Genomic DNA, 26,671 nt, shown 5'->3' with positions numbered 1-26,671 from the left:
AGCTGGCAGGCCCCTATCGACATAAATGTTCTTGCTAAGAAAAGTCAATCTCTCTCATAACCATAAGGGGAAATAGTGTGTGTGTGGGGTGGGGGTGGGGGGTGGGGGGAACATGTAGGCCATTGGCTGGAGCTTCTGGCAGCTCTCTGGCCACTGCGATGCAGAGGGACTTGTGAGAGAGAGCACAATGTCTTATTTTTGCTGGCAGAGGAGATATGTGCTACCTTGGAGGCGGTTCTCTGCAGAGGCCCATACATCTTTAGTTCCTGGCACCCGAGCCAGCAGGGGGGGGGTAGTAGGAGTGTGCGTGGGAGGAGTAAAGAAGGAGAGATGAGGAGGGGGAGTATGGGGGGACTTGTGATGAGCGGCCTATGTTGCTGGGGAGTCAGCCAAAGTCCAGTACTCTCCTCTGCTATGTGATCCCAGTTTGGAGAATTGGAGCAGACGCCCTGACTCCTGTCTCGCCAGCTCTACTGCCATGCATGGGTGGGGGCGGGGGGCTTTGCAGGTGAAATGCAACCACACGGATAAAAGACTTTGCCCTGTTCAACTAAATAACAGCAACAATGTCGTCCCGGAGGGTTCCTGCTAGGATTGATATTCACTGTGTGGTTTTTTGACACACGGCACACCACACACACACACACACGCGCGCGCGCACACACACACACACACACCAATTGACCCATTTCGCTCTTATGTGCCCTCCCCCCACATGGATCCCACCTGGCACACACCAATACATGTCCAGTGTCTGTTCTTTTGTATATTGATTGCATTGTTCATGCTATACCAGTCGCTCTGATACAATATGTACATTATCTCCATTCGAAAAAAGCTATTGCGCAGAGGAGTTTCTGATTGTCAACGTTTTCTGTACTCTGCTCTGAGGAAAACAGAACGTCATACATGAAAGGAGTGAAGCAACGAGAACAAAAGGTCGCTCTGCACAATGCGTGTGTTTGCATTGGCATTATATTCTCATATGCATAGAAAGATTAATTCACTGTGCTGTTTTTAAAGGAGTGTTTCTTTACAAGAGTGCACAAATGTGCCTCTGGAAAAAAGCAAGGTGCACGGTTAGTTTATAGCGTGTGTGGCTACTGTGGAGTGAACAGCAGTCTATAAGATACAAACTGCTCTCAAGTGAAATGCAAGCTATTTTTAGTAGGCGTTTACTGAACTACACCACTAACCCTAATGTAACTTTTTAAGCAAGAATGCATTTCATATTTATACTTATTAGGGCTGGATTATGTATTGTGTCAGCCGCATGTCCACCATTAAGGAACAACAAAAAATCAGTCAAACAAATGTCATATTTCAATTAATCTGTTTGGGTAAGTTATTGAGAAAAATATAGCTTTATGATACTCAACAGCCCATATCTCTTGCAACAGCACCCTAAATTTAATGAGTCAACCCAATAAAGAAAACGTGTGCTAATGTTAGCAACAAAAACATATGAATATTAAAACATAACTTGTCGTGTTAAGCCTTAATGGGAGAACAGGATAATGATGCCATGTTCCTCGTAACACACCAGGGTAACTAGCTGTCAAAGGGTCAATTGGAGTTTCTTTATGGTCCATGTTTTCTAAATGCAGTAATCACATTTGAGGAGCTTAGTTTCCACAGGAACGGCTCGATGAGTTTTACAGCTGGAAAAAATGCTGACGTCCAAAAATAGTTAAACAAAATTATGAAGAATACAATCCACAAAATGTGCTTGGTAACTAGCTTTCTTTGAATATAGAAGGGGATTTTAGATGGAATCAGACTCTTGTGATTAGCTGAGAGGAATGGTATCTATCAGGAATGTTGTGTTAATAACTATAAGCCGCGAGGCGCTCAAAGGTTTCCTTGATGCTTAGTTGGTGATTTTCTAATAATGTGTAAAAAAAAGTTTCCTCTGAGATGACAACTCAAAATAAGATGTTGACTAGAAAACAAGATATTTTGTCTAAAAACAAGACCGATTCGCAACTGCAGATCACTTCTGATACCGTGTTCTTATATCAGTGGGAGACCACATTCTGACTACATATCAACACTGGGCACATTTCGGGTTGTTGTCGTGTACTTAAAACAGAATCTACGTAACATGAAACACTGACTGTGAGGAATGCTGCAGGTTTTTTAGGAGTTGTTGAGCTTTCTAACCCAGCGCAGTCCATTTCCTACACTCGCTGAGGACAACACAAAACAACAAGAACAACAGACCTGCTTCTTCTCGCCGATGACTTCACCTCCTGTGGACCGCGCTCCTCCCGCACTCTCTCCTGTAAACAACACAACAATTCCACTTAGCGTAACATTAAGTGTTTTCCTTTTACACAGATCTTCTAGTACCTCGTACCGGACTTACACTTTGGGATTGTAGGGACTAAAAGGCTTTGGTCAATGTTGCAAATCATCACAAATAGGGACGAATTGATCAGGTTGAGTCGCAGCTTCTTAGAATTACAAACCATACGCAAAACAAATTATTCAAGCATATAGATACAGCAGCTTTTTGAAATGGACTTTGTGATTTTATGACCTTTTACTGGCTGTCGTTAACTTTATGCAGTTTGTTGAATTTTAAATAAAGGTTTGGTGCATCTAATCCCACTTACGCTGAATGCTTTTTTTCTCCTTACTGACAAAGGATCACCCGACAGATCTGAATTACAAATGTTTTTCCAAGCCCATGCAGAACAACGGCTAGCTGTAAATAAATCACATTTCGAAAGACCTTAAGTGACTCAGACTGGTCGTGTGAACTTTCACATGAAAAGCGTTCTTTGAGTGTGTCTTGTTAGATCGTCCTGTTTAGATGTGCTTTCTCTTTTAGAATAGCCTATAATTTAGGTTTAGCTCTAATTTGATACGCTGGTGGCGTTCGTAACCTTTGCCAAGAGATGAAGTGATATAAAAAAATGCAGGGGTCACACGTGAGAACAATGACGATTATGATAGTACTGCACAGCTGATCTGAACTGGTTGGGGTTTGCGTGTCCACACACCTCCACTCCACCCGCTGTGTTGTGTGTGTGACACCAACACAGGTTCAAGATCAGCTGGTGCAGTACTATCATATACGTCAGTTGTTCACGTGTGACCCCTGCATTTTTTATATTCATCATCTTCTTGCAAAGGTTACGAACGCCACCAGCGTTATCCAATTAGAGCTAAACCTAAATATAGGGCTATTCTAAAGAGGATAAGCACATCTAACAGGACGCATCTAACAAGACCACACATCAAAGACACGCTTTTCATGTGGAAATTTCACCGGACAGTCTGAGTCCTTCGCAAGGTCTCGGAAATGTGGATTATTTGTACAGGCAGCGTTTCGTTTCTGCATTTGGGTTGGGAAAACATTTTTGGTAATCCAGATTCTGTCGGGTGATTCCTTTGGCAGTAAGGAGAAAAAAGCAATTCAGCGTACAGTGGATTAATGCCCCACCTTTATTTAAATTAACAACTGCATTAAGTTAACGACAGCAGTAAGAAGGTCATAACATCACCAAAGATCATTTCAAAAAAGCTGCTTGTATCTGTATATGTTGAATTAAATTTTTTTTGGCGTATGGGTTTGTAACTAAGAGCTGCACTCAACTGATCAAGGTTTCGTCCTATTGTATGATTTGGAACAATTTTACAAAGCTTCTTTAGTCCTACCAATACCACGTGTAGGGTCCGGTACTGGGAGGTACTAAGAAGATCTGTGTAAAAGGAAAACCACTTCACATGTTACGCCTAAAGTGGGATTGTTGTGTTGTTACAGGAGAGAGTGTTGGGAGGAGCCGGTCACAGTGAGGTGGAAATGCATCGGCCGGGAGAAGGAAGCAGGGTCTTTGTTCTTGTTGTTTTGTGTTCGTCCTCAGGGAACGTGTAGGAAAACCTGGAGCTGCGGTGTAGAAGCTCAACTCATAAAAACACCTGCAGACACTTCCTCACTGCTCATGTTTCATGCAATTTACAACACCGGTTTAGATTGTTCCTGTTTTATACACGACAACAACCGAACATGGTTGCAGTGTCTGATATGTTAGTCAGGACCATGTGTCTTCTCCACCGTGATATTCAGGACACGGTAACTTCAGAAGTGACTCTGCAGTGAATATCGGGTCTTGTTTTTAGACAAAGCATCATCTTGTTGAGTCAACACATCTATTTTGAGTTGTCATTCTCAGAGGAAACACATATTTTTTTAACATTTATTAGAAGAATCACCAACTATCATCAAGGAACCTTTGAGCGTTCGCGGCTATATTTTAACACACATTTCCTGATAAGTAATTCTCTCAGCTAATCACAGATCTGATTCATCTAAATATCCCTTCATTTCAGAACTGTTACAAGCACATTTTTGGAAGTTGTATATCTTTCTAGATGTCTCTGTTTAGCTGTAGTTGTAGGTGAGAGGAGGCAGGCTGATTGTTTATACGCGGGATAGGTAATTCACTCTGCATGTTTCCTGTTTGGTTGTGTTATAGTATCTGTCAACAAGGAAAGGACCCACAGAGATTGACAAAACCGAAGCTGCCCTCTGTTGTAGCAAGTTGTGATTATGCGCCTCTCTCTAGGACAAGCTCTGAAGTGCATCTGAAGAGCGATAGATCCATCCTTCACTTCGCAGCGCAGCTTCCTGTTTCTGACAGCTGAGATAATCCCCTTCGGGATGGGCTCTACGTGAACACAGGAATTTTTGATTATCCCTACGTTCTCCCTGTCGGTCAGTGATGCTACGCACAAGTTTGCTGCTCTTTTAGATGGATTTATCACGTATGATCTCTCTTCAGATTGCACACTCATCATATCTCAGTCCCTACTGTCATTGTCTCGCTCGTTAGAAGTTGGGGTGTGTTAACTACAAGAAATGAGGAACATTATGGTGGCAAGCATAGTTTGGATGCCGCTATGTATTGTAAGGAGAATATGGGTTGTTGAGTATCATAAAAAGCATTTTCTACAATAACTTACCCAAACAATTATGAAAAATGACATTGTGTTTGACTGATTTTTGTTGTTCCTTAATTGGTGGACATTGCGCTGACTCTCATATATCCATGATTCACACATACATACTACAGCGCGACTTCTTGGGCCTTCACTCAATTGATAAATTTTGAAAATGTCAGCTTTGTCTTGCTTGTATAGAAGATATACATTGGATTGGGTTAGTGGCTATAGTCATTCCCAGTGACGCTCTTCTTATCTATTTATCGACTTGTCATATCTCTCTGTCGAGACGTCAGATTTGTTTACCTGTGTACTTAGGAGCTGTTGTGTGTGTGTGTACGCACCACGCGGCTATAAAACTAACCGTGACCTTTGCTTTTTTCCAGAGGCACATTGTGCCACTCTTGTAAAGGAAACACTCATTTAAAACCAGCACAAGTGAAGGATTTTCTTTTCTATAGGACGAGTGAATGAGATCAATATTATATATGCCCAAGCTCAAGCCACAACGACGGCATATTGTGTCAGAGCTGACCCGATTCACTTGTTGTCTCTTTTGTATGTCTTCCTCTTATAGTATCAAAGTATTTAACTGTGTAGACGTGTTCTTGAGTCTCTACATCGAGGCATGTATTACTCTTTGAACGTATGAATACTCGTGAAGATTGTAATTTAGCATACGCTGACTGTCTTGCATATTTTTTCGGACTGCCATTTGTGAGAAGGTACTCACACGTGCCTCTAATCGGATCTTGATAAGTGTACAGAGACGGAGGTGCTCACCTTGCAGTTGGTAACTCCTTCCTCCTCTATACTCCCCATATGTAACAACTGCATGTAATCTCACCAGTAGTAGCTATATCACACGAGCAGGGTTAGTCACACACTGATGTGCGATGTTGTTATGTGTTGTGAGTAGTGTCGCAAGAATGATCATGTAGTTATTAAAGGCAGCGTATGTCGTGTGTATGAAGAACGAGCTGGAATTGGTGTGCGAAGCATATGTTTTCAGTAAATTGAACAAAAAAAAACGACTTCGCAAGTATGTTAGGCAGAGAAGAGCTGCGTGCTGAGCATTCATTGCACCTGATGTTCTCTCCTGCACTCTGTCTGAAGTCTGGCACGGGGCACGTGCCTGTACCTGTAAGGCTGTGTATTGGGGTCATCCACGCAAGGGTTGAATGCTGTAATATGTATTTGTTGTATCAGTCACACTGCATGGCTTTCACTTACTTGAGTAACCAGTTCAGTGTGAGCTGGAGATGGTCACCGGTTTTGCAGGAAATCGCGCCCCTTGTTTTCGGCAAATCTGAAGGTTGTATGCATTTCTCTCTAGAATACTGAGTAGATACACAATGCCTCNNNNGGGGGGCTTTGCAGGTGAATTGTACAGTGGAGAGGGGTGAGAAGACGGGATGTAGATACTTCTTTCTTTTTTTTCTGTTGTCACAGGAAAGGCACAGGTTGACAAAACCAAAGCCATCTGTGTGCGTGTGCAGCGATCTGAGTCACTGGCTGTCATTCATACCAGAGCTCAACCTTCCTCTGAATCATCAAATGGCACTTGACGGATTTGAACTACCCACCTCCTTAGTGAAGCTGCACTTGCACACTTTAGATGGATTAAAGATAGACCCAAACACCTCCTCCACATCTTGTCAGGTGCTGGGGGTTACAAAGAAATGAGCACATGGTGAAGCAGTTTTGATCATATTTCTTCATATATCCTGTTTCCACTCAAGCAGCTTCTTGGGCTCCTGTCTAAATATGCTTGTGTGGAAGGTTTCTCACTATCACCTGATGCCTTTCTTTATTTTCATAAACTAGTCCTTTTTTACCGTGTTCTACTTCAGACTTTGCGAACACCGGGGTAATGAGAGGAAAATCATAATTAACCCTCCGTCACGTTATTATGATTCCGATTCAAGTCATTTATCTTCATCTTAAGAAAGTAATTTAACTGTGTAAAAAGTTTAGGCAAGTGGGTATAATTTGCACAAATATGTGATTGTATTTGAAAGCTGAGCTGCTGCCCCATGTGAAGGTCCCACAGCCTCTACGGTTCAGACAGAGGTAGCTCACTGCAGATGTGTTAACTCCTTCCCTCCCTTAACCCCATTATGTAATCACCAGGAGCTTTCACCAGGGTTTAAAACTGTGTGGTTTTGTTTTATTGTGAAGATTAGAAAGCTATAATTATTTCAAACCACTCCTTCTCTTTTAAGGGCTTACCTTGGGATTGTTATTCAGGTAAACAAGTTGAACAAAAAAAAACGACTTCCAAGTATGTTAGGCAGAGAAGAGCTGCGTGCTGAGCATCATGCACCTGAATGTCTCTCCTGCACTCTGTCTGAAGGTCTGGCACGGGCACCGCTGCCTTACATAATGCTATGAGGTCATCCACCAAAGGTTGAATGCTGTAATATGTATTTGTTGTCATCAGTCACACTGCATGGCTTTACACTTCACTTAGTAACCGTTCAAGTGAGAGCTGGAGATGTACCCGGTTTGCAGGAAATCCCCTTGTTTTCGCAAATCTGAATTGTTGCATTTCTCTCTAGAATACTGAGTAGATACACAATGCCTCTGAGCACAATCAGCTTCTGTGTCCTCTCCGTTTTTTCCTGCGTGGGATCGGGCATGAAGAGGAACCGTCGGCCAAGTCCTCTAATGCTGGCAGGCTGAGTAAACTATGTCTCCGGAACCTTGTGTTAGCCCCAGAAATTTCCATAAGCACTCTTCATCCCCCCTCTGTTATTCTTTATGATCCGCACCTCCGCTCAAGCTCAAGCCGTCTTCCAGGACCTCTTGTTCTGTCCCGAGTGCCCCCCCCCCCGCACCCTTTCAGATGCCTATTTTCAGCGTGCAGTCCCGCACAAGGGTCCAACGGAAGTATTGTCCTGCAAACCAGCTGATGGCTAGTATGATGAAACTTGCGCAGTCACCCACACATTTGACATCCTGTCGACATCTGTTTTCTAGGAATTGTTGGATCCTTGTGGAACCGCGTATTAGTTGTGCTTGTGTCCCAAAGTAACAGGCTGTAGATGATAGATGAAAGCATTGGACTCTGCTTGTTACTTGTTATGTTTAATTTTAGTTTCAGCTATGTGTTGTAGGAACAATTGCTTTTTGTGATATTTGGACCATCAACACCCACATGATGAACACCTTCAGGGAGCTAGGTCCCTTTCACTCATGTGCAGCATCCTTGAACTTATTTAGACATTAGGTAAGAGCTGTGTGGGAGAACGGACATGTCCAAATCAGTTAGACCGGGTTAGGGTTAAAGTGACTTTATATTGCCAGTGTACTACTACAAAGTCCATGTGATGTCGGATTGAGCCGAGTGAAGTGAAGAGAGCTGGTCGGTGTCCTGAGAATACACAGCAGGCATGTTGAGGACATTTCTATCATTGTTCTTCTGTTGCAAAAACCCGAAAGAATACAAACATCCGCGGGCAAAGTTTAACGGTCATTTACACAAAAACGTCAATAAAATCTTTAGATTCAGGAACATCTTTCGGTATCGGTCAAAGCAGAAAAAGTCTGAAAAATGTAAGGAATTTGAAGATTTTATTTACCACACCGAACTTACAGTTTTTGTGTCATGTCCTGCCTCCTGAACTCTATCTCCCGCCTAACAGACTGGAGTTTTTCCAGTAAGTGAGGGAGTTCATTTGATAAAATACATTTTGACAAAGTGTTGGTGGGACGTTGACTTGGTGCACGTGAACCGCTTTAGCACAGCATGTACATTGTGTGCTGTCATGAATCTAATGAGTCTTAAATAAAGAATAGGGTACACAGTGTCTTAGCATGTCTGTGTGTACGTATGAGTCCACGTGAATAGATTTGAACTCAAGGTACAGACTCATGTTCAGCTGCATAATCAGCTGCTGAATTTTTCATCAGACCTTTAAAAAATAATCTTAAACCAAGTGCCATATGTTATGGGAATAATTCCCCAAATTTTAAGAATGTAGAGTCGACATTTACATTTTTTCCCTTTTTTCTCACTTTTAGTCAAATCCCTCAAAATAGGCACAGCACGTAGACCATGTGAAATTGTCATTTCGGATAACAGGAACTGAATATAACATTTCACACTGTCAACGAGTCAACATGTTCCAACCGTAGCCTGTTCCAAGAATTTTCAGCAGAGTGGTCAGCTCCAGCAAACCGTTCTTCTCTATGTGAGTGGGGAAACTCTGACAGGCAATCAGAGCCCACTACAAAAGGAGAATGTAAAAACAACAAAAAATGAATCACCACGAATGCAAATAGCTTATTGCTAAATTGTTTTGGTCTGGCTATAAGCATTGCCAAAAAGGGGTCTTGAAGTGGGATGGCGTGAAAGCGAGAGATGGAAGGACAGGGTTTCTTTCGCAATGGAGAGCTGAATTATGGGTAGGTTGATTGACATGGTAGCATGTGAACTTGTTTTTGTCAGGGAATTGTTTACAAGATATTTCCTATCCCAATACATCATCAGATACAGACAATACAAAACAGAGTCAGATTATGACGGATGCAGGGTAATTAGTCTCTCTTCATTCAGTCATGAATAAATATGATTACAAGTCCTGCTCAGCTCTTCTGTCATTTCTCTGAAACAGCGGATATGAAAGACCACATCTCGATTAGCTTCGATGTCAATGACCGTAAAATATGGCTCTTTTATTCTTCACCAGCTTTTTTTAATATTACATCTTCATTTGGGATTCAGATGATTACCCTGTTCACTGTGCCAAAGCCACTGTTTTAGACCACAGGCGCTTTGACTGGCATTGCCTCACATTAACCATTTATTGTCCTGTACACACTATGTGGCCAAAAGTATACGGACGCCCTTTGTTACCAGTTGTGTACTTTTTTTGGGGGTGTCAGTCATGAGCTTGGCTGAGACCCCGAGTTCAAATTAAATGTAGTTGCAATGCTACAGAATACAATGTTTAGACATGCGAGGATTCTAACTTTGAGGCAATAGGTTGTTAGAGGCCTATTTTAATTTTTTCAATATGGCAATGCTTCCTTGCACCAATCGAAAGTTTTAAAAATATATAGATATCTGTGTTTTGTGTGGAAGAACACCCCGTCTTCTCACATTTCACAGCCTTTAGAATGAGTTGGTGAATGTGAAACAAGCATTATAGCCCGGAGTCAGCTGCCAAGGGTACAAACTTTCTTGAATGTAACTGTTTTAATGCCGTCTTTTTGAATTTTGTAAGACAAAATGAACTTTAGAACACTTTTTTTTACAGCATTAGTGTCGTGCTAACCTTTTAAAGGTCAGCACTTTAAGTTATCTTCAGAGAACGTTGAAACGCTCATCGGAGTGATATCCTACAGTATGCATATAGGATATCACTCCGATGAGCGTTTCCAACGTTCTCATGTTACTTGAAAAAATACACAGAGCAATAATCTGATTTATTTCCTCCCTTTTCAAAACAAATCAGATATGTCTGCTCCTCCGAGACACTTGTGTGCCTCTCGAAGAGGTTCCAGTCTGGGTTACACAACATTGGTGCCAGTGGTTCGTTATCGTCTGAGCAGGCGCTGCTATCTCTGACACTGCACAAGATTGATGGCCTCTTCAAGGTGCTGGACCTGCCGGGAAGCACCAGATACTCTCTCTGAAAGTCCACCAGAACTGATTTATTGTGAGATATAGACAAGATCTAAAGCCAGGCAATTTGTAGAAGACATTCTGTAGTTTGCTTTCAAGGTTTGGCAACTATTGAGGGAGTTTTTGTGTTTCCTTGAGTTAAAAACTTGCCAAATCATGTTGTTTTTGAAGGAAGTACAGCTGTTTAGACGCTGAACTACGTGAATGGCACACATCAACTCTCCTTAGTGCACATAAGAAACATTGTAAATCTTATTATGACCCTCAGATTCCATATCAGCATGTCTTAGTGATGGACGATGGCAGACTTCTCTACACCACAGCCTCCACACCCTTCTCTTCTCACTCCACTCTATTAACATCAAAGTACTTCATGCATTGGCTGTCAGTATTGCCATTTTAACATAAATCATTGAAGACTGGGTTCCTCAGTTTCCATACCAACCAAAAAATGACCACTTAAACACAACCAATATAAGTGACTATGTCAGACCGTGATGAAAACTCTCATTCATGGACAAAAACCACATGCTCACGTCCACACGTGCTCTCATACGTAACATCACGGATGACTTCCTCCTGCACTTCCTGAGAGTAATTCTTTGTTATATGGAAAGAAATGAAGCAAATGGAAACGCGTATTGTGTTATTTTATATCAAAGGTCCTCTCCTTGCCACCGCTCCAAAACATAATCCCGGCACAGACAACACAAAAAGCACAAACCGGCACGCCCTACAGAAATGACTGGAGTAATTGTTTATTGAAAAGGGTCATTTCACATGTCCCAATGATGGTTGCGTGACGTTTTCTTCCAAATCATGAATTGAAAGGACACTAATGTTGGATGCCATTGATGTGTTAAAAGTGTAAAACAGGATACTGGACTTAAAGGTGGCATGACTTGATTATAATGTCAACTGGAACATTATTATAACTTCTGCTAAGTGTTTATGTCTATGACATAATTCCACAGGGGGGTTCAACAGAGGGGAAACATGTTGTGAGCTAACAAATGGAACATCCCTCATACACTGTGGAATACATTACACTGAATCGGAAGGCATATTACAACCATTTCCATTTTGTTTTGGACACAATTGACTTGTATGTACATTGCAATGTTCCCTGGCAACAGCATGACAGTCTTTTCAAAACATGGAGCCTTTATTCAGGGAGGGATTAGGATTATATTGTATTGTCAGGCAAATTTAGGTTCAAATTACTGCAAAGCTTTTCAACAAATTAGGGCCAAATATCTTAAACTGTGGTATAAATATGCTACTGTGAGAAGAGAGAGGAGAAACTATTTGTGGACTTTTGGGCTTGGACGTTGTTTGACGTTTTGGATATGTCACCTTTGTCCGTCCAATCTGCTGAAAAAGTTGATTCATAATTACTTCGCATTAGCTTCTTTTTTCCCATGCAGTATGTTGTTTCTTGTTATTCATCGAAAAATGTTTACTGGAAGACATACTTCCCTTTTTCTCGCAACATGAATAATGATTAGCTTTGATGTTTGATCCTTGGTCAGAACGAAGAGCACACAGAGTTACAGTCACATTATTTGTCTGCAACATTTTTGAATGTAGCTGTGGTCAGTGTGTTGGTGTTGAGGTCAGGAAAAGACTGGCCTTATTCTGGCCCTATACTGGCCTTATTCTGTGTTTATGACGGATACTTTAAAGGAGATTTTTTTGTAGAATTGCATTTCACTGTGTGTCAACTACCAAACGATAACTGCAGTTTGCATTTCAAACTTTAAGCAGAGGAGAGGGGGTTTTGGATAGAGTGCTGTGCTGTTTCTGGTGGTAGCGGAGAGAACCTTGTGGGAGGTCACGCTGTGGCTCTGTGTACGTGCAGAATGTGAATAACCTCAGCCTGTACACTTTCTGTTTTCCTTTGAGGAGTGAAACTCGGCAGGTTGAGGGCTGCGGGTGACTCGGGGTGAAAGGGAGTCTTTCAGCTGGACACATTTCAAGGATGTTTTGGGAAGCAGTGATGGAAACGGTGGGGGGGGGGAGAGGTGGCCCATTCCCCCCCCCCCTAGGGTCCTTGTGGTGTCAGAGCAAAGAAAGAGAGGAAGGGGGAGTCTGTTGTAACACAGAATGTCTTTAGCCTGCTCTGTATTAACCTCAGTGAAAACAAGCCTCTACAGAGTTCAGCCACAGTGACACACTCTGGAGCATTGGACCACTCACCGAGGACATGCTCCCTAGGTCCCTAAGGAAGGGGAGATAAAAGCAACAGGGGGGGAATTATGAGCTGCTAACCCACACCTAAACTAATATTTATGTACCATACTTACAGCACGGATAAATGTTGACAATTGCTCGGTTTCGGTTTTCCCAAAATAAGCAAAGTAAGTCAGGTGGAACACTTTCTGACTCTGTTTGATTAAATCCTATGATACTGAAGGTATTACGAGAAAGCCTACTCACCATGTCGGACACTAATAAAAACACAAAGGTGAATCATGTCAGGTTGAATGCCTGTGAGTGAGCAGCATTCGAAAGCCATGAGAAATATCTGATAAAAAACATTTAGTGGAAAAAGTACCTTGATCTTACGAAAGCAAAAGTACCTACAACAGTGTAAAAGCACGCCATTTCAAGTAAATAGTTCATTTGCCTGCTCCTCAATGCCAAAATTGTAATGTTTATATCTCTAATCTTTATAATTTCATACTTTGTATTGCTTCTAAATTCAGTTAAAGGAAACTACGCAGTACATTGATACATGGGAGATAACACTGACCTGGCTTAAACTGAATGTGTTTGTTCAGAGAGAATAAGATGAAACAGCAGTCAAAGTACAGCGTGCTCTGTGTTAAATATTGACGAGTGAACTGTACTGATGTACTGAGTACACAGCGTGCTTGTAAGGGGTGAAGAGCAAGAGCATGCAGGGCCTGTTACCCATATTAATCTTTCACAACAACACATCAGGATCTATTATTATTGCGTTGACCTCTCTGGCCTCTGCGATTTCAACATTATGACTAATACACCCTTAAGATTCACTTAGAAATCAATACAACATATGTATTGAGCATTGTAGAGGACATGGGATCACAATGGGTTATATTTATTTTAATACATCGTATGGCTATTCTATACAGCTTATTATTCACGCCAGATAAATCCAGTTGCACAGTGATTCTTTATGTGTAGTAAAGGAAGGAGGACAGTATAACCAACAATGAAATAAGTGACTTTTAGACATGAGTTTTTTACAGAATTCAACATTATAATGCATGATTTTGGAGTACATCAGCACAGATGACTTGCACGCTGTATAAGCTCAAACATGAGAAGGTTCAATGCACAGAAAGATTAATGAGTGTGTGGGTGAATTACTGGTTAGTAGAGACCACACAGCTGGCACATGATTTTTCAGCATCAGCGAGAAAAACAAAATAAGCACTGGTTTATATTGCAATTTGGGGTGACTCTAAAATGACTCACTAAATACCCTCATATACATAACAATACATACTCATGGTTTATTATGAATTAGGGTTTTGGGCATATACATCAAAAGCTTTAATTACATTATTTGTTTTTCTTACATGTTGAGGCAGCTATATTTAGTTTTTTTTAGTCAAGAGTTGAGGAATACAATTTGCATTTGAAGTCCAGATAATAGTGAGAACACAATATTGTCACAATTTTAGCAGCTGAAGTAAGGAAGCTTATCATTTCCTATTTAGTTTAATCAAAGCTTATAAAACAAAAGTCCTTGTGATACAAGGCAACTATAAATATTTTCTTAGAACACGTACCTTATATTGTACCTTATACCTTATATATATATATTGGTTTTTCCTTAACTGGACAAGCAGTTTCACAAGTTTTATTTCCCCCTAACTTTGGCAGTGATCTTGTAGTCTAACGGTTTTAGTGTTAAACCATAGGAGCAGTTTAAAGACAGGTCATCATTATCACGTTTTTCAAATCTGCATTGGTGGAGTAGGATTGCAAAGAACATAAATATCTCAACTTTGGCAATCTGGTTCCCAATACATCTTCTCTTCCCTGCTGAGAAGATCATAACGTTGTTGGTGATATCCTTGTCAAGGCAGCCCTTTTCATCTAGAAAGCGCAAGGGGTCAAAGATATGTGGATCCTTCCACTTCAGGGGGTCGTGATTAATGGACCACTGATTGACGAAGACCACTGTGTCTTTGGGGATGTGGAGACCTTCGATGGTGACGTCTGAGGTTGTGCAGTGGGGGATGGTGATAGGGACGAAGCTGGTGAAGCGCATGGTTTCGTAGATGAAGGCGTCCAGGTAGGTCAGACTGTTTCTGTCTTTGACAGNAATCAAAATAGCCCAACTTTTCAAAACTGTCAACCAATGGTGACGTACCTTCACCTGTTAGCGACACAATGCTTGAACAGCACGTTCTCTAATAGGGAGTTGGCTCAAGGAATAAGAGGTTCAAATAAGGGCAGTGTCTGCAAGATTCAATACAACCTGTCTGCACCGAGTAAACTAAAATATGCTCTGAGACAGTGAACAAATGTGCAATCTCATAGTACGTCCCAGCACACAGATATCTGTCTATGAATACCTCAGTTGTACAGTGTGAATGAGGTCAAAGGCCATGTTATATTTCAATGTGTGTTCATTGAGTTATACTGGAAGTAGTGTATCAGGTTGTTTCTGTACTGAATGACAAACTGATTGACTTAACAACTGAGTATCTGCACTTGTGAGGGATCTTAAAGTCTGTTGATAACTGCCTTACTGACTTTGACCTTTAAAAAACGAGAGCACAAAAAAACCTCACTGACATTTAACCGTCTGACTGACTGAGTGCAAGTAGTGGAAGAAGTATTAAAGAGGCACTGTTATGCTTTTGGGGTTTCCCCTTTCCTGTAGTGTGTTCTGGGGGTTTGTGTGCATGTGAATGGTCTGCAAAATAATAAATATTACATAACAAATACTTAGATATTGTATTTGAGTAAAAGTAGAATTACTCAGATCTTGTACTTGAGTAAAAGTAGAAGTACCAGGGTGTATGAATACTCTGTTACAGTACAAGTCCTGCATTCAAAAATGTTACTCAAGTAAAAGTAGAAAAGTATTATCATCAAAATATAGTTAAAGTACCAAAAGATTGGTCCATTTCAGAATAATTTATATGATATGTTTTATGATATATCATTAAAGTGTTATCAAAGCTGGTGAAGGTGCAGCTAGTTTTAATGACTTTGTATGCTGCAGTGTAGCTTGTGCATTTACTCCAGGTGGAAATAAAGTAGCAACAAATGGCACTTAAGTACAGTACTGGAGTAAATGTACTATTTACTTCCCACCACTGATTGACTGTTAGTGATTATTTGACAGGTAACTGACAGTTTAACTGATCTGACTCTCAGTCCATCACCTGCTGATTACCTGCGGACGTCAAGCAGGTACCTGAACCCCCTTTGGTAACCAAGATAAAAGGACTAGGAAGTAAGGAAGTAAGGAAAAAGGGAACAGAAGAAGGTTTTCTCACCGTTAAGCCGAAGAAAACTTTCCCTTCTCCTCCTTTTACCCCAACGGTCCCAAACCGGTTGCAAAACCAGCTCACAAACTGGGTTAAATCCGCTCCAAACCGGACCAGGTTTATCTCGGACCTTCTCCAGACCTTCACCCCTTCTCTGCCCCAAACAGGTAGTCCAGGTGTGGACGTGTTAGGGTGTAAAATAAGGGTTAAAAAGACCCGGATCGTGTGTCTCTACCTGAGACAATAATCATTGCTGTGGGCGGGGTGGCCAGCGGCAGGCAAACACGGAAGTGACGTCATCGCGTTAATTTTTATGTTACGCTCTTAAAGTGAACGTCACTGTATTTTTATTATCTTTACTGTATTTGTGTTATTTGTATGTATTTTGTTATTACTTTATACGTCCAACCCCTGAATACATGATGTTAATATGTTCTTGAATAAATACAATTAAAAAATAAAAATAAAAATCTTAAAGTTAACGTAAGGTGTTACGCACGTAGGCGGAACTTGTGCACAGCCACTTTGTCTATGCAGGAACTTTAAAGTTAGTTAGTTTGACAGGCAGTTGTTTAGTGTTGGATTGGTGTTACATTCATTTGTTAGGAGTATTTATAAGCTGCAGGGTTTTAGTCGAGTTGCGGGCATGGTCTCCACGATCCAAAACACCAACGTGAAGCAGGTAGGACTCACCTATGTCGGGTTATTATATTATAATGTAGGGCTGTCTCATACACAAAGACATGGCCACAAACATCCAGAACCACGCCCTGTGGGAAATATTAGCAATACCACACTGTTTTTTTTGCGTGCCCTTCCTGAGTTTGAATGATCATGTATTTTAATCTTCCTCACTTCCTCACAGTCTTATAACTCGATGCCTTCTCAAATGCAGCTCATAATGCAACACATTATTTCCCCAACGTCCATAATCTTTAAGCTCTAAAACGTCCCATAACAAAGGGAGAGCATTGAAAGGGAAACACGTATTTGTTTTATTTTAAAATCATGCAATCTGAATGTTATGTGTGCCGAATTGATGGGTGGGAAGTATTGTTTAAAATAAAACACAAGTCTTATTTTAACTGTGACATACCTGCACCAGGTGGCGGGGCAATGATACAATTGTATATTCTGTGATAGGGGTTTGGACCATATGAGACTGAAAAAGGGCATTGCCTGCAAATACTGTAGGTAATAGACTTATACACATGTATTTTCATGTTACTTTATACTCCTACTCCACTAGCCAATGTTATACTTTTTACTCCACAGATGTATTTACTTGTTAGTTGATAAATTGGCTTCAAGAAGCCTTTAATATAAATATACTTCACTGTTCCAGCTTCTTCAATGTGAGGATTTGCTGCATTCACTTTCTGCAATGAGTAGCCTACTTTGACTCCTGATAAGTACATTTTCCTAACCGTACTTAAATACTTTTGACTTAATTACTATTCTTTGTTGTCTGAAGATGCAGATCCTGTTTCTATTTACATATATAGACTTTTGCAATACTTTTTATTTTGTATTTTATTATATACAGTATGTTGGATTGTTGGAGGAGCTCAGGTCATAAGAATGTCATTGCCATTTCTACACTGTAACGTTATGCATATGAAAATAAAAGCTTTAAAAGCTTTAAAACCTTTGAAATCTTTGAATCTTTCCCCTCTACAGAAAGAGGCTGATCGTGCGGTGGTCGTCGCGGTAACGTCTCGGGCGGTGTTTGACTGTGGAGCTGATGATGGAGATGAGGTGTGCGAAGTGGGCGTGGCTTTCCCTCTGCTACAGGTAGACTCTAACACTGAACTATTAAAAACGCTTTCTTTGGTTAGTGAAATAATGTGTTGCCCTCTAAAATGAACTCAGGTGAGCACAGCCATATTCATATATCTGTGTGTTGGGACAATCCTGAATGTGTCTTCCAATATGAGAGTAACATGATATCAAAGGTGTCCCAACTGTAGCTGTGAACATGACAGGATGTGTGATTACCTAGAAGAGCATCAGGACTGTTTGAGGCATATGATAGCTATGTGATTAACATGATGATTCAGCCTCTATGGAGAGAGACATATGACAAGCATGATCATTTCTGACGTGGAGCTAATCTGAAGTAAACATTGAATACTGCTTTCTATTCCTCCATCTTGTGACTGTGTAACTCCCTCTCTTGGATATCAGCATGTGAAGGACACTGTTCAGGAACTAGTTGATGCTCTGTATGTGATGACTACTTCCATTCTGGAGAGGATCACAAATACATGAATCCTGATTTGAATCCTGACGAGTGATATTTTTCGAACACTGTGCCATAAACTAATTTTGTGTAAAAAGTCGTTTATTTTGAGTCAATCCCACATACACACATGCTGCTGCTCCAGGAAATAGAGGAAGTGAGAAAATGAGGATTCATCCGCCACTGAAAATAGTTCCCTACAAGCGCACCATTTCCTCATATTTGGCGCACTGGTAATGACTCAGCCGTTATTTTAAATTGAAACCTAAATATACTTGTGATATGTTTGAACAGATTTTACAATGGATTTGGAGTTTTGAGAGCAAAGTTTACAATAAGAAAAAGAAAGAACAACACCAGACTAAACTTTTAAAGGAACCTTTTCAATTTAATTCATAACCCAGGCGCTGCAGAGAGTGAACGAACGTCTGTTGGAGGAGAATCCATCTGAGTCGCTGCTGTTCGATGTGGTCCTGATCACCAGCGACAGTCAGCAACAGCAGCAGAGCTCCCGCATCATCAGCAACACCCGACATCACGGTAATATCACTTTTACCTTGAGCAGCACAATCATTATTCTAACTGTGACCATAAACTCCATCACTGGACATTACGGTAGTCTTATTTCACCCATCAGCAGCACGACACATCATAACTGACTGTCCTTTATTTGATTTATTTGTTTTATTCTAACCTTTTATGCTCTTAACCTTTTCTATATTACCATATTTTATTCAATAATGCTCATTAGATAACTTTTAATATCATTTGTTTTATTATTTCCTCCTTACAGTATAGCATTGTGAAGCACCTTGAGATGACGTTGTTTTTAAAGTGTGCTATATAAATGAAATGTATTATTATTATTATTATTATTATTATTATTATTGTAAGGTAATCTTCAGCAACAACACAGTAATTTAACTTTAACCTACAGTAGCAGTATAGCACATTATGGTAATACAACTCTAATCTTCCGTAGCAACAAACATTATAGTAATCCAATGTTAACCTTCAACAGCAGCAAAAGACCTTACAGTTATCTAACCTTAATGATCAGCAATAGCAACAAACAGTACGGTAATAACACGTTAGCCTTAAGAAGCAATCTAACTTTAACCAGCAGCAGCAACACCAGACATTACGGTAATAACGTTTTTACCTTGAGCAGCACAATACGGTATTCTAACTGTGACCCTAAACTCCATCACTGGACATTACGGTAGTCTTATTTCACCCATCAGCAGCCCTGGACCCTAACTTTAATCTTCAGCAGCAACACATTAATTTAAATGTACCTTGCGGCAGCAGTATAAAACATTATGGTAATAAAACTCTAATCTTTGGTAGCAACAAACATTTCAGTAATCCAATGTTAAAGGGGACCTATCATGCAAAATGCACTTTCTGATGTCTTTTATACATAAATATGTGTCCCCGGTGTGTCGGGGAACTCACGCAGCGTCAGAAGATAAATCCCTCTCTTTTTTCCTCCGTACCCAAATCTTTTTAAAAACGGGGTGTAACGGAGCTGATTCAGATTCGCTGCCGATATGACGTCAAATTGGCGGTGAACCCACAGAAAGTTGCTATCAGAAACAATGCCTGACGTGTTTTGGACGTAATCTCGTCTTTGTTTACATTAGCAAGCCTCGCTAACACTCAGAGCTAACCTGTACTGTAGAGGGCATGTGTTTTAAAAAGCAGGAAATAAAAAAAGGAACTCACCTTGTGATAAACCTGCAAGAGAGAAAGCATTTGAGCTCCATACTGTTTCAGAAATAATCCTTGATGTGGTTTAGAACAGGATGGTGTTTTATCACAGCAGAATTTAACTTTATCTCCGGTAGAATTCTGATCAGGCATTAGCTCCGCCTCCTCTTTTTTTTTTTGCAAAAGAGGGGTAGCAGTATGAGGCATGGCAACAATGGGTGAACTGTTTGGTATTTTAAGCAAACAACTTCCCAGACATGTTTTGTATAGGTATTTCCAATATAGGATAATAGGTCCACTTTAACCTTCAACAGCAGCAAAATACCTTACAGCTATCTAACCTTAATGATCAGCAGTAACAACAAACAGTAGGGTACCGTAATCTAATTTGAACCTTCAGCAGCTACAAACATTACGGTAATCCAATTTGAACCAGCATCAGAACTACCAGAGATTACAGTAACCTAACTTTAATCTCCAACAGCAACACCAGACATTTCTGTAATCCTACTTTAACCAGCATCAGAACTACCGAACATTACGGTAATCCAATTTCATACGTCAGCAGCAGCACTAAACATCACGGTAATCTAACTTTAACCAGCAGCATCAACACCAGACTTTACGGTAATCTATGGCTATCCTTTTGTCTTATTGATGCAGTGGTTGACCTTTTGTCCTGATGTCTTTCCCGCTCTGTTGCAGGTCTTGAAATAAGCAGGTTCTGTTTTTCCAGCGAGGAGGATTTCACGGAGAGTTTACTGCAAAACAACGTGCATCTCTTCCTGACGACAGACAGAGACGAGGCTGCGCAGGCGTCACAAAAAGGTCTTTCTTCAAACTATCTCGGCTATTTCAAAATCCATCCTGTCTATTTCTAGTGTGAATGTCCAGGTGAATCATCCTCCTTCTCATTGGTCCAGGTGTTTTCTCGGCGCTGCTAAATGGGAAGGTAGCTTCGTCAGAGCAGCTCAGAGTTGTGTTCTGCGGGGACGCCGTCATCCGGACCGACGCAGAACCACCATCAGCGAGCCAAGACGCCACTCAGGTACTCACGTAAACAAAAGATGATACCTCTTTCGTCTAGATCTTTTGTGCACCAGTCAATCCTCAAATTAAATACAGAGTTGAATCCCACATCAAATGTACGATAGACGGTCTTGTATGTTGTTTTAAAGGTCCCCTATTTTACTGTTTTTCATCAATATATTATAGGTCTCAGTTGTATACAAAATATGTCTCTGAAGTGTTTGGCTCCAAACACCAAACAGATCATTGCAGCATCCCTTAATAATAAGGTGTGGGAGGGGGGGGGGGTTACCTTGGTTGGTGATTGGCTAATGGTTACACAAGCCAAAACATCGTCATGACATCATAAAGTGGCCAAAATCTGATCAGCTCATTTTCAGACAGGTTTTTATAGAAATGGATCAGGACAAAAAGAGAGAGAATCTTTGTTCCTGANTTTGGAGCCAAACACTTCAGAGACATATTTTGTATACAACTGAGACCTATAATATATTGCTGCACCCATCCTCTGGAACTCACTACCCCAATCCATCAGAGATTCTTCCTCCCTCACAGCATTCAAAACATCACTCAAAACCCATCTGTTCAACACTGCATTCAACCNCAATGGCTCAAATGGACTCAGAGTTTGGTGTGAAGGGCAGCAGCATCATCAGGGAATGGAGTGGACAGGTCCAGCCTGCTCTTGTCGCCTCCTTAGTGTTCCTCCTCTGCCTGGAAGCCTGTCTGTGGGAACACTAAGGAGGCGACAAGAGCAGGCTGGACCTGTCCACTCCATTCCCTGATGATGCTGCTGCCCTTCACACCAAACTCTGAGTCCATTTGAGCCATTGTGTTATCCTCTAGGTAATCTATCATCAACTGTGTCCAATAAACTGGGACATTTTAACTAAAAGTGGCAGTCCATTTCAAGTGCTTCCTCTTGTTGCGAGCTTACATGCATAAAAACAATCCTTTAAATGTCTCAATCTACATTAAGAAAAGACTCACATGCTGCCTCACCCTCCGTCACAGAAGCTAGTGAGAAAGGCTCGATCAGGTTCAAGTCTTAACACTTTGCTTATATGTATCTCTACGGTGGGAGGGGTCAGCGACTCAGGTTTTTTATTATCTCTCCCCTCCTATTTTTGACAACAGTCTGGAGACCTTAGTCCCATTCCCACACAGGCCCCATTACAGCCGCGTCCCTTGTTGGATAAGGGAAACGAGAACAGCTACTTAAAAGGTCCTGTTGCCAAAAAGCACCGATTTATTGCCAAAGAAAAAACAGAGATTACCATGACACTTTTAAAAAGATAAACAACTGTTCATGCTCCTGTGTGCCCTGATTGGTATTTATCACAAACTATCTTATTTAAAGTTGTTAATGCCCAAAAAGGACGCACTTTAGCTATGTGACTGAATGGATGGATGGCTTATAATCCAAGTAATGGACAGTAAACTGGGGTTGATTGTTTTTGCCTCTGGGGTTAGATGATTATGCTGTTTTCTATGGACTTTCCATGGCCATTTTAAACATGATTTGTTTTATTGTATTTACAGCCAAACTGTTAATTATAACCATACAGGGGAAATTCTCTGAGATATCACCATTAATGCTGAGGGATCCAAACTCATAATAGATACAAACAACACAAATTATTATGCTTCATAAAAAGATATGCACAACGTTATTGTTGGCCCTTTAAACAAAGGGTTATTGAGATAATGTAGCTGTTATTGTTATGGCTGCAAATATTTGTAGAGAGATTACAAAAAAAAGGAGTTCAGCTATAAATCTGCTTACTTAAGTCAGCGCTTGTGCAACAAAATAAATAACCTTTTTTTTTTGTACACATCCGATTTGTTTTAGTGATGTTCAGCCACAAGTGGTGTATTCCAGAGGTTTCTATTTTTGTAACAATGAGTAATGACAGACATCCAAACAGTGGTGGTGCCTAATATCTCAGTGTTGGCACAACTCTGACAGTGCCTGCGTTAGCTAACAAGTGCTTTGAGACAGAGAAATTTATTCAGAGTCAGATGTTAAACATGAGATTTTAGTTTATTCTAAAATCTAAAGGTTATAGTGACAATTAAAAAGGACACGTTGAGCATTGACAATTCATTTTATTACGGTAATTTCATATATAGCTTATTGTTCCATATTTCCATCATATAAAGCCAACACATTTATAACAAAACATCCTCTATGAGGAATACTTAACATTCAGGGCAAGAGATAGATCCCTTGGGAATTCTATCATCAATTCCTGAAAACAGAGGCCTAAAGAGAGTGCAGTGACATCCATGTAGTTTTAAAAAAGTGACTTTTGTAAACAAGCATGTTTTTGAGAATGCCCCATGATTAAAATACATTTGCTGCAGATGTTGGGTTATTGTTTGTACTGTTGAGACTGGTGTGGTTGGCACAGGGGAACTGCAGTGCTTATACAGTAAAACTGAACCTTGGTGCATTAAGTTTGTGAAACGTTGATGGTTCATGGCAATGTTTCTTCCTCTTTCTTTAGACTGGGATGGATGTCCCTTGATGGAAGACTTCCTTCTTCACAAACATGCCCGCCTTTTTCCTCCACTTGGACCAGCATTCTTTGTTTAATGTGTTCATATGCTTTGAGTACAGTAGATAGTGAAAAACATTAAACGTCATTACATTTATTTATCATACCTGAAATTATAAAAAAATATTTTGCAGCTGCTTTACGTGGCATAGGTTGAATATATTTCTACATATTACAAATGAGAACACAATGTCATCAACTGACTTAATAACATTCACAAGCATTTCATATACATTTATATTAGTTTAAATTGACATTAAGGGGAAAGTAGTAATTTCCTGCACCCATACCATACATGTACATGCGCAATAGTAGACTTAAACAAGCACACATCTCAGAATAATGTACAAAAACTCATCAAGTATGGAGTATTTTGTGAAGCAGTATTTTGATTCATTTGCATTGAACAGTCTATAAGCTTGAATTCTACCTGTAGGTAATATAACATCTTTGACATCATATTCTCAGCCCTGCACCAACAATAATTCAATACAGACTGCTTTAAGAGGCCCAGTTAATATAATCTTTAAATATGAAAATTACACAACAGTAGGATTTAGTGCATGTTACTCACTGTTTAATGTCATTGGTGAAAAAAAAGTGTTTGCTGGCCTTGAGTCGCAGTAAGGGGACATGGTGTTCATGCTGGGGAAACTAAGCCGAGCAGCTTCCTCCTGAGCTTGGCGCTGACACAAAACTGGAGGGGCTTCAGCGTGAGCCCAAAGGAGCAGTCAAGAGAAAGGGGCACAGAGGGGTCGCTCTCAAAGCTGCACTGGTGCAGCAGGATGGCTGTGAATAAAAACACTTCCACCTTTGCGATCTGGTCACCGATGCAGCGTCTTTTACCCGTTGAAAAAATCATCACACCGTTTGTTATGTCCTTATCTAGGGCCCCGTTTTCATCAAGGAAGCGCGCAGGGTTAAAAATGTGAGGGTCCTTCCACTTCAGGGGGTCGTGGTTGACGGACCACTGATTGATGAAGACCACTGTGTCTTTGGGGATGTGGAGACCTTCGATGGTGACATCTGAGGTTGTGGAGTGTGGGATGGTGACAGGGACGAAGCTGGTGAAGCGCATGTAAATATGATTGGTAGAATGTGAATAACTTTTTCTTAAGTTGAAATTTACTGTTAGAAAACCTTTAATCGCTTATAGCAATAAAACTGGTTAAAATTTCCGCAATAAATTCTGTGGTAACCGACGAATATTAAGATTAAATTAGAAAGAACCGACGAAAATGGGCCCTCGTAAATCATTGCCTAGTTATGCCTCCGATCAAATACTAACAATTTGGGCTAAGTGCATGTCTTATAAGTTTAAAATGTTTACATTAATGCAAATTTGAGTCAGTTCTCAACCTGTTTGGCCCACACGTTTGACAAAAAAATTAAGAAGGGCACGACTCAGGGAGACGTCGGTCGTTTATTTTAGTACAACTTTCTATGTGAATTTGTACGTTTTAGAGACGGTCAGGGGTTAAACAGTTTTGGTTTAACCCCGAGGTGTGCCCAAAGCAATGATTGGAGGTGGGTCCATACACTGAGAAAAAAAAGACGACGCAAGAAGTGTGACGTGCGAGTGCGACAGTTCCGCGCGCGGAGGCTGTCACGCGGCCTGTTGTCAACTCCTACTATGTCACCCAGACGTCCCGATGGTTGTTACCCCTCCTCCCAACACTTTCAATGGTACTCGGGACGCGGTGGAATGACGTTTGTATATTCTGCGACCTCACCCTCGTTTTTCGCTGTGAAAATCAATAAGACTACCCTTTCTGAATTCTTGAAGTAAGAATGAGTAATAAGAATAGTCAAAGAACCTCAAAACGTGATACTGGGTGACCGTAAACTAAACTTTCCATAGTATATTAAAAAAGTAAATTCATATATAAAAAAATTTGATAAAAACCCCAACCTTCTTTACATAAAAAAACAAAAAAAACTCCTTGTTCACACATTTCTTAACGTGGTACCTCAACTGGTCTCAACCACAACTTTCCGTTGAGAGGTATATGTATTGGACGGAGAGGCAGCGGGAAGAAAATCAAGAGAAGCGACCCTTGAAAGACCAAGTTGAAGTTAGTTTTTGACGGGAGAAGCACGAATTGCTAAGGTCTAAGGAGTGTAGTGGAAGCGGTTCGAGCGGGTTTTTTATGCCGTTGCACATGGTCATGCCGACCCCGACGGTCACTGCAACACATATTTTGATATGATCCGAGAGCATGGTCGTGTAAGTCTGTGAAACCAGAGAAAGGTCCACCAGAGACCTCCCGTCTCATACGAAAATGATTTCGAATGTCGTTTGTCACCCTTTCGTGTGTCCCTTTCTATCCCGGTCCAGGCGGAAGTCTCGGAAAAGGAGACGCTTGACAGTCTGGTTTTTTTCGAAATATAAATGGTTTGGTACCTTTAACCGGTGAAAAGGAGATGGGGTGAACACCTGCCATAATTGGGACGAGTACTTAAATGTCATCGACGGACGCATTACAGTACACACGAGAGACCGAAACCCCTCCGCTTGTCTGTGCTTCTGGACCTCAAGTCTTGTAACTATTTTTTCGGAACCTGTTCAAAGCCCCTCTGCCATCCTCGTCCATAAACCAACTACAGTACGGGGACCGAAGTCAGGAAAGGATTGGGTCAGCGTCCACAGATATTTTTGAAGTTTTCGGAGCTTTACTCCCGTCAAAAAGAGGAAGCGAACTTTCTGTTTCACCACGTCGGGTCCCGTCAGGAAAGTTGGGACTACACTGGGCCTCTGTAACTCGCTGCGGTAGTAGTTGCTCTAGCTTTGTGCATCCCTTATCACCCCGACTGGTTTCTCAAACAAACTTCCGTTGGCAGGTGCCTAGAATAAACCTCGTCCAGTCCTGTGTTAAAGTTGATAGTACGTCACCTAGGAGGACGAGAGGACCAGTTTATTGGGTCTTTACGTTCGGTTTGACGCCTCCCGAGTATCTGTTTCATCATCCGCGGTTCTGTCTGACGGTAGCTAGCTCGGCCTGCGCTCGTTGGACTCCGCATGGGACGACCTACGGAAGTAGAATGC

At 41.0% G+C, this 26,671-nt stretch overlaps 2 protein-coding genes across 2 annotated transcripts in view; one reads left to right on the top strand and one right to left on the bottom strand.

The window, feature by feature from the left end:
* Positions 1-13,656: 13,656 nt before the first annotated feature.
* Positions 13,657-16,380, bottom strand: cyp1c2 (cytochrome P450, family 1, subfamily C, polypeptide 2). The gene is made up of 4 exons (XM_010776124.1): positions 16,316-16,380; positions 16,129-16,234; positions 16,014-16,039; positions 13,657-14,919 (listed from the first exon to the last, which is right to left on the bottom strand). Exons 1-4 carry the CDS (start codon positions 16,378-16,380, stop codon positions 14,436-14,438), a joined length of 681 nt encoding a protein of 226 aa, XP_010774426.1. The 3' UTR covers positions 13,657-14,435.
* A 212-nt stretch (positions 16,381-16,592) lies between these two features.
* The window catches only part of LOC104949719 (cytosolic 5'-nucleotidase 1A-like), an 18,178-nt gene continuing 8,099 nt past the window's right edge, over positions 16,593-26,671 (top strand). Inside the window, exons 1-5 of the mRNA XM_010776123.1 lie at positions 16,593-16,762; positions 17,761-17,874; positions 18,727-18,862; positions 20,741-20,863; positions 20,959-21,083. Coding sequence (XP_010774425.1) covers positions 16,727-16,762; positions 17,761-17,874; positions 18,727-18,862; positions 20,741-20,863; positions 20,959-21,083 — 534 coding nt within the window. The 5' untranslated portion in view covers positions 16,593-16,726. The remainder of the gene's footprint in view (positions 16,763-17,760; positions 17,875-18,726; positions 18,863-20,740; positions 20,864-20,958; positions 21,084-26,671) is intronic.

The sequence above is a fragment of the Notothenia coriiceps genome, unplaced genomic scaffold, assembly GCF_000735185.1.
Source record: "Notothenia coriiceps isolate Sejong01 unplaced genomic scaffold, NC01 NC01_scaffold00016717, whole genome shotgun sequence".
NCBI lineage: Eukaryota > Metazoa > Chordata > Actinopteri > Perciformes > Nototheniidae > Notothenia > Notothenia coriiceps.
Note: the sequence above shows the minus strand (reverse complement) of the source record. Positions and strands in the feature narration are given on the sequence as shown.